General features: G+C 36.8%; 1 protein-coding gene across 2 annotated transcripts; it reads right to left on the bottom strand.

The window, feature by feature from the left end:
* Positions 1-5235: 5235 nt before the first annotated feature.
* LOC104818114 (putative transcription factor bHLH041) lies at positions 5236-8664 on the bottom strand. Of its 2 annotated transcripts, XM_019203017.1 has the most exons (9): positions 8546-8664; positions 8325-8447; positions 8056-8161; positions 7935-7949; positions 7526-7591; positions 6668-7306; positions 6050-6427; positions 5522-5621; positions 5236-5439 (listed from the first exon to the last, which is right to left on the bottom strand). In XM_019203017.1, exons 1-8 carry the CDS (start codon positions 8662-8664, stop codon positions 5556-5558), a joined length of 1512 nt encoding a protein of 503 aa, XP_019058562.1. In that variant the 3' UTR covers positions 5236-5439; positions 5522-5555. The 2 variants fall into 2 exon arrangements, with proteins under 2 accessions (XP_019058562.1, XP_010545873.1); XM_010547571.1 differs by having other exon boundaries at positions 5236-5621.
* Positions 8665-9332: the final 668 nt, after the last annotated feature.

The following is a 9332-nucleotide window of genomic DNA, read 5'->3' as shown; positions in this document are numbered from 1 at the left end:
CGAAAAAAAAAAAAAAATTTGCGACCTTATTACGACTAATATATAACTAATATACAACTTATTACGACTAATAAACTACTCTTATTTTAGTTGTATATTAGTTATATATTAGTCGTAATAAGGTCGCAAATTTTTTTTTTTTTCGGTGGTATACCTGAAATTGCTGCGAGCCAAGTGAAGTGTGTTATTAGGGTTAAAACCCCCCAAATTACCCTGAACCCTAGTCGCCCGGTTCCGAACCGTGCGTCAACCTCTTTCCCGTTTCCAAAACCTGATCACCTCGAACATCGCCTATTCCTCTAGATTCGTAGAACGAAAGGGGAAAATGGTGGTCTGGATTCTGATCAGGTTAATCGAGGATTTAAGGAAGATCCGAAAAAAATCCTCGTTCCCTCCTCTCCAACTGTCCATTTTTCAACGCTCCCTTCTGATTTCTTCTCGAAATATTCTTCCTTTTGATCTCCCGATCAATCCCAACGACAAGGACAACTTCAGCGTCATCAATCTCACCGCCACTTAAGCTTACTCCAGTTTTGCTTCTTCTTTTTTTTTTTTTTTTGCTTTGTTCCAGTTGCTGATCAAGTAGTTTTTGTTGCTTAAGCACGAGTTAACTGCATTGTTCGTGATGGGTTTCGTTAGTTAAATTGCCCCTCTTGTGATTTGGTTTTGTTCGCAGCTCTCGAAGATGAGGATCGGGCAAGCCTTGTGGATGCTCTCAAGTTGAGTTGGCTCTCTGTGATCTGACGATTTGTCCGCATGCTTTGCAATTGTGTTATCAGTTATCTTTTATCTGTGAGACAAGTTTGGTTGGATTTTCCTTTGTTTCAGCATTATATCTGTTTTGGTTTCAGCCGTATTCCTTTTCAACGAATAGCTTGATAGTTTAGGGTTTGCCTGCACAATGCCCTGACCTCTTTATATTGTTAATCACGAAACAAATTGCAGATTTTAACAGTCTTCCGTCTAAAGTTAATCTGGCTCTTATTCTCGAAGTCCGGATCCATGTGGGTAGTTTGGACAAAAGCGAATATTCTCAAGCGGAAGTGCTTCTGAAACACAAATCTCTCGTCTCGATTTTCATGGAATTTCCGGAAATTGTTCGGGATAAAAGACTTAGCGAAGCAGATGCTAAAGTTTCAGATTGGAAATGGTGAGACAATCATGTTTTGGCATGATCCATGGACATATTTGGGGCCGCTTATCGACTTTGTTGATGTTACTAGCCCTCGTAACCTAAGGCTATCATCTTCGGCCACCTTGAGTGAAGCTGTTGTCGAAGGCTCTTGGACATTCCCCGGAGCTAGGAGTGACAGAATCCAACAGATGTTGATCCATATCTCAACGATCGGACCCCATCATCTGCAAATCAACCCGACCAAGCTCTATGGAAGTACAAAGCGGATGATTATAGGTCATACTTCTCCTCCTCTAGGACCTGGAATCAGATCAGGCTAAATCAAGGAACAATTCAATGGCATTCTCTTATTTGGTTCTCGGTCAGTGTCCCAAGATATGCTTTTCTCCTTTGGCAAATGATGCATCAACAGTTTCGACGAAAGACCGACTTCAACGATGGAGAGTTACCTCGGACACGAATTGCAGGTTGTGTAACTCGTTTGCTGAATCCCACCATCATTTATTTTTTGAGTGCAGCTATGCCTACGATGTTTGGAGTCACTTTGCGGCACTATGCTAGCCCAGTGTTCAACGGAACACGATGGAAATGGTGGCGTGGTTCAACAATCCGACAAATGACACAACCAGGGGAAGAAATACAACTACCAAGCTATTGTTTCAGATTTTGGTATATGAAATATTGAAGGAAAGGAATCACAGAATTTTCCAAGGTACGAGTCGCACTGTCCCCCACGACGTTGCGCCTCGAAGCTTGTGAATCCATTGCATGTGAGATTTGGCATTTGTTTTCTTTTGCTGACTGCCAACCTATCACAAAAACCATCCTCTTTTATCCGGGTTTGGGATCGGCTAGACAAGAACAAGCTCCTGCCTAGGCAGAGTTAATACAAATCACCTTCATAAAAAAAACTTTTGGATTAGAGGTAGGTTAATGCTATGTATTTTGTGTATCAGTCTATTGTTCTATGGGTTAGTTGGTTTTCGTTGATTCGGTATCTTTTACTTCTGATTTTCGATACTTTTTACATTTTCTTGCATGGATACGAGAATTGAAACTTTTATGTGCAACCCTTTTGAATTTATCAGATAATTGTCCTAGCGTAGCTGGCATGATGAGTTCCAAGCAATGGAAATCAGTTTGAATTTTTGTTGGGATTCTTGTCTTTGAAGGGCCGACATGATGGCCAAGTATCAAAAATCGTATCGGCCTTTGCATTCCAAGGTAATTAGTAGCTTGAAAGGGCTATCAAATATCTCAAAGTATTAAGTGGAGAAGAATTGAAGGACCAAAGGGTTCAAACTTGATTTCTTCTTTGACCCAAATATGAACCTCTCCTTGAGAAGGCTATTGGGTAACTAAATCATACTGTCCTGTGATTGTTGAAATAAACTGCATAAATTTTTTTCCTCGTTTATATTATAAAACTTAACCCAAAATCGAAATGAATAGAGAAAAAGATTTCATACAGACGTTCCTCAATAAACTCAGGATTAAAGCGATATTGTTGTTTTGTTGTTATATAACTAATCTCATTGGTTCTTCCTTTCAAGGCAGAGATCGATTGGTATCATGGCAAATGCTCGACTCAGAAAATTCTTAAGAAGAAACCTAAGAAAGGTGCAAAGAAGAAAGCTAAGAAAGGTCCTCAAAGATCCGCACCTATCAGATTGTGGAGATTTACAATCTTCAATAAATTGTTCTAGATTGAACGTGATGTGTTGTTGCTCCAGTTTTCCTTTATTTTCTAAGAATTGCAAAAGCAATGATAGAACAATTACCCAACAAGTATATATCCAAAATAATTAATGGTATTAGCTATATAAAAAACTAATCATATATAATTATAATGTTTGGGTATACCTCTAATTTGATCAGTGACGGTAATATCTAGGATCCCGCATGAATCTCTCCAATTTCTTATAAACATCGACCACATATCAAATTCCTATAGATATAGAAAAATATGCAACAAAAAAAAGATAATAATATATATCAATTAGACAGGATAATATATAGTATATTTGTTAAAATTTCCATTTTGTTAGCAAATGTGTTTATGGCAGGTATTGGTTTTTTAATTAGTTTCTGAATCAACTAATTACGTTGATAGTATTGTCAGCGTCAAGCCCAAAATTAATTTGTCCTGGAGTGGCATTTAGATTGGAGGTAACCGTTTCAGGTTTCGGTTCGATTATTTCGATTATATAATACTAAAATCAGCTGGTTTTTTTATATCAATTTCGATTCCGTTCAAATTCGATTTTTTTTTTATTAAAAAAACTTATTTTTAAAAAAAAAAATCGATTATTTTTTATTCGTTTTGTATTCGATTTAAGTTTTTTCAAATCTAGAAAAGTTATAACTGTTCAATTTTTATGTTAGATTTTAGTTCAATCACGATTGTATCTTATTCAATTCACCTATTTGGTTAATAATCAAAATATTCACTCCACAAAAACATTTCATCCTTTATGGAATCAAATAGAACTGACTATAACTTCTGTGGGTCCATCAGGAAATTACATGATGTGTTTAGAGGTCCAAAATGCTTAATCATTACCATCAATGGACTTTTTTATTTTATTTTTAAAACTAAATCAAATGTTATTTTCCATCGGCCTGAATGGACTTTTAGGCCCAAGGAAGGAAGTCTTCGTGTGCTTTAAGGAAAAGGACAGAAATTCTAGTGTTGTGCTTGTAGGTGCATGTACTTTGTGTTTCTTCACACCCAACCAAAAACAACTCCAATTAATCACGTATTTTACCTTTGACGAAATGTGGAAATAACTAATCAAAAGGCTCTTGGCATGGAAGTGTAAAAACAGTGTGTTGATGTCAATTTCAGTAGAGACTTTGAAGTTTCCGGGACAAAATCTTTAAGTTGGTCCAAAAATTCTAATTTTATCAACCTTTTTAGGTAAGAAAATTAGCTTACTACTATTTTTTATTTTTTTTGTAAATATAGAGAGTTTAAAAGGTTAGATGGATTTGATATAATGGTTAATATCATTGATTCATTATATTCCTTTTTTAGTTTTCTCATTACTTTCTTCGTCATGGTGTCGAATATGGTGGTCATTTCGAGTTTCGATTCGATTATTTCATTTATTGAAGAAATTATTATCATTCGATTTTTATATAAATATCGGTTTGTTTTGATCCGATTATTTTTCTGTTCGGATTTGGGTTTTTCTTGTAAAAAAATCATTTTTTTATAAAAAAAAAGATAGTTTTTTCGGTTATTTTTTAATCGATTCGGTATTGATTTTTTCGGATTAAAAAAAAATCATAACCATTCGATTTTTATATCAAATTCAGTTCAATTACAACTATGCGGTTATTCGGTTAATAACCAAGATGGTGACCCTAATGTTGAATATGTTAAAAGTATAATAAATGTCTAGCTCTAAACTTTTAGCCCTATCCTTTGACCCTACATTCCGTCGTCTATGCCCTTTTCATGATATGTCAAATTATTCGTAAAAGGGTATGATTTGGTAATAAAATCTGAATATAATTCTAATTAGTGTGTGTATATATATATATATAAGCTCTGCTAATTACCCACCATGCAATTTTGTATTGGAGAGTAATATTTATGGATGAGAATAAGTAGTGCAAAATCTACAGATTAATCGTTCGATTTGATAAAATTAAAACAGCTAAGGTGGCTTTCAATGAAGGTTCGTGCCACGTGGATTACTCCGTCAAAACTGGCGTCCACCCAACTCCTGCGTTGATTTTCTGAATTTTCCCCCCAAGTTTGGAATTTTATGCTTGACGCCCTCAACTTTGTCTACGAATCCCTTGCACCCCCCACCTTTGAATATTATCCATTCGACCGATTTTTATTCTTTCGTTTGCACACATATGTGACATGTATAGTTTATGTGTATATGTGTGATTTTCAGATACTTTATTTTAAGACGAATAAATTAAGCTAAGCTAATGCGAAAAAAGATGTTAAATGTTGTTGAAAGTTCATCGTATTATAATATTATTATGCGATAAAGTAATAATAAGAGATCACCATAATTAACTATCACGCTTTTTTTTCTATTAAAAACTTTATAGAGAGATTACATCCAATCTTTTATTCGAAAGAGTGCATACATGAATTTGTTTTAAAGAAAAAAATACAAAATTGCATCGTGTCTTAGGTAATGGAAATGAAAAATAAAAAGAAAAAATAGACGGCGGTGATTGGTCCGGTAAATTGGTCATCAACGGCTGAAACACCAAGAAGACGACCATGGGGAAAACGACGGGGGGAGCCGCCACTTCGCCCGAGTATAAATGGACTGCCATAAACAATTAACCATCTCGATTTAAATTATAGTTCTCGACCATATATTATAATTTAAATCGAGGGAAAAAAAGTACATATTTTTGGTTGGTTAGGAAATAATCAAACTTGTCAGTGAGCCAAATCAGCTATAACTCTTTTGACAGCTTCTTGGAAGGCGGATTCGTCCCATTCACCCTACAAGAAAGTTGTACCATCTTTAATTATACAGTTCCGTGACCAAATATTAGAGATTAAAGAAAAGTCTTTTACACATATTTATCAACTTTTATTTTGTAATCTAATCATGGATAGCATATAAATATATCAATGAAATTGGATCGGAATATATACTAAATGGTCAAAAAAAAATATTACTACATAAATTTAAACTAATGTGACTATATATAGATTAAAACCAAGATTTTCTCTTAACTCCACTAATCCATGAAACCCATCGGAAAAAAATCTGCACTCATAGATTATGTAACCATTCTTCCCATATGTGATAGTATATATTATAACTACATTGAAGAAATTTAAATAGATATTTCATGTATTAAACGATCAAACTATTTCAATTAATAGATTTAATTTTGTAACCTAAGCTCAAATATATTGGTTACCTCGATCTTGAGCCTTAAGCTCGCGACAACAGAAGATGAATCCCCGCCTTCTTCTGTCCGAATTTGAGCTTCAACAGAAACCAAGCTAACATTGGTTATCGGCTTCAAGAACTCGAGAAGCCTTATCACCAAATCATCAACGCTAACGTTTTCTCCACTTAGGACCACTCTTAGATCCACGGTCCTCTCTCTTGAAGTCGATTCCGGCACTTGCCTTGTCCTAACGCTAAACCTCTCGCCCGGTTGGAGGCTTTCGATCTCGCTCTCCCCCGTTAGCTCCGCCTCTAGCTCCCGAGCTCTCGAACTAAGCCTCGTGACTTCCGATTGAAGTGAGGCTAACTGCTCTCTCGCACCTGCTAGCACTGATGCTTTGTCTTTCTGATCATCATAAAATGAAGATATATATTGTGAACAAAACCATATAATAATCGAATAAGATGGACAATAATTTGTTTGCATTCAGTGAGAAGAACATTATAGTGATCTTTCATAAAAATAAAAATAAAAAATTCATAAAAAAAAACAACATTATAGTGATCATTTCATGTGGTGGGTATAATGAAGAAGAATCGAATAAATCTTGATTATAAAACATATTTCATAATAACGTGTTATTACCTTAGTTCCTGGAGGAAGGAGCGATCTCAGTGCTTGGAAGCTCTCGTTGAGCTTTTCACGACGTTTCCTCTCAGATATCATGTGATGCAACTGCGTCGCGGTTGGACCGCCGAGAACCAAACGCTCTCGCCTCAAAACGTTAAGCCGACCGTAAAACGCGATCGCCCTTTTCGTCATACTTGTTTGCTTCCTTAGGTTAACGCTACCGCCGCCACCGCTACCGCTACCGCTGAAATACCTCTTGAAAGCGCTCACCCTCGGTTTAAGCTTCTTCGGGGAGGAAGACGTTGACGGAGGACTTGACGGCGCGGATAATACCGCTAGAATCGCCCGGGTCATGGCCTCCTCTTCGCGTTGGCGAATCGCGTGAAGCGACTGTTGCCCTTCTTGGATCATGCTTGTTGTGATGGGCACCAACGGAGGGTTAACGGTTTCCGTCAAAAGGGTCGTCGAAGGGTTAACGGTGACGGTGACGGGGAACAGGAGAGAGGAATATTCCGATATGTTGGGGCTGTCGAGCGATCTAAGGGAGGAAGACGAAGACGACGGCGGCGGCGGCAGGGGATACTCTGATTGGATCGGAGACTTTCTCTGGAAGTCTTCGGGGAACCATTCTCTGAGACCGGCTTCTATTTTCATCTGTGTTCGTCGGTCAATTGACGAGAACCATGACGAACGAGCAATGCATCATTTATATATATAGAGACAAGAATCATATTTAATGGACATCACACGCACACACATTATAAGTATATATATATATATATTATGTATATATAGTATATATGTACCAATTGTTATATTATGTGTGTGTGTGTGTGTATGTATAGAGAGAGATTATTATTTTATGTGGCTCACTTGTGCAGCATCATACGTCATGCCTAGTTCAATCTCGCCGCTCCGGCACCCCATGAAAACCACCGTCTGATCATCATAACATAATAAAACTATATCCATCACCGTCGCAATTTAACATTACATACATATATACATATATACATATATATATATATATATAATAAAAAAATATAAAAAAACAAAAAGATTCAGGGATTTAGTGTTGGATTTACGGAAAAGTCGTTAGTATGTGTTCTTGACCGATACAAAATCAATGAAAGTTGTTGTAGAACCGATCCAAATACACACACACATATATATATATATATATAATATCACCGTTGATATATGTAGTATATATGTATATGTCATGTCGTAGATGATAAATAAAATTAAATAGAAACACCCCTATATTGTACAGAAAAGCTACCCGAATCTTAGCTTCCTGCAAATAGAAGACGAAGGAAGAATGAATTTATGTGAATATTTGATGATAGGGTAATTACAAAAAATATGAAAAAGCAAGAGAATGGTGGTGAAATGTCAATTACGTGATAGAAGAGGCGTTGAGCAACATTACAAGCAAGCCTTAGGATCTCCGGTGGCCGAAGCTCCACGTACGGACGATTCTTCGCGAACGCCATGCCCGGAACTCGTCTTTCACATCACATAAAAGAAAAACGTAATCACCTATATATATATATACACTCATGCAAATATATACATACACTAACACATGCATGGTGTGTGTGTGTGTGTGTGTGTGTATTGCACACATTGAGATTCTTGGTATTTAGAAAAGCTATATCGATATACGTACCCATCTTCAAGAGGGATCACCGTTTGGCGATACTCATCAAACAGCCTCCTAACTAAACTTGCGGACGAGGTAGAGGGTTCCTCGGGAGCTTCATTGTAGTACCCATCCAACGATATTAAATAACTGAAAATTTAATTTAAGAAAACCCATATATGTTATATACGACCAATAATCATCGGACATGAATGTATGATAACTAATGTGAGGGAAACGTTACGTACTTAGATGGGCGAGGAAAATAAGACCAGAGACAAACGTAGACGCATCCGAACGATTGCATGAGCGACCCGAATATCTGGCTCCGGGTATTCGGGTCATCCGCCATGAACGCTGCGTCCATGTCTGGTGCCACGTGTCGTTATACCACTAGCTCCTTGCCGGACATCTGAAAGCTAAACTGCGAAATAGATTATCATCTGTCTAGTGCCATTGTTTTGGCTTCTCCGTGAATGAGAGAGAGAGAGGGGGAGGGAGGGAAAATTCTCTTTTTTTTTAATAATAAATTAGAAAAAAAGGAGTAGAGAGAGAAGCAGCCAAAGGGGGAGAGAGATTGTTGAGAGATAAAAGAGTCAAAGTCAGATTGGACGATGTTTATGTCTGAAAGAGGGTCAAGAGAGGGTGGCAAATAAAATGAAATAAACCAATAGAAAAAAGACTATTAATACCATTTTTCAGGCTCCCATAAAAACAAATAAAACGGTTGGTTTTTTATTCACCCTCGACAGATGTATGTGCATCTTCTTGTACGGGTAAGTAAACAACCTGAAAGACATTATACGCCGTCTCAAAATAAATACAGTTAATTTATTTCAACGACGGTGAAATAATTATTACTTCATCGAATACACATGTTTCAATCTATCATATATATATATATATATATAATTGTGTTTTTTTTATAACGATGGGAATCCGTCCTCGCCTCTTCGGGCCGAACTCCGCAACACCTCACAGCCACAAGGCACAGTATCATGGACGATAAATCCAACGGTCCAATGTAACAACCGA

Source organism: Tarenaya hassleriana, unplaced genomic scaffold, assembly GCF_000463585.1.
Source record: "Tarenaya hassleriana unplaced genomic scaffold, ASM46358v1 Cleome28, whole genome shotgun sequence".
Taxonomy (NCBI): Eukaryota; Viridiplantae; Streptophyta; class Magnoliopsida; order Brassicales; family Cleomaceae; genus Tarenaya; species Tarenaya hassleriana.
The sequence above is the reverse complement of the archived record's forward strand: the minus strand, read 5'-3'. Positions and strand labels throughout refer to the sequence as shown.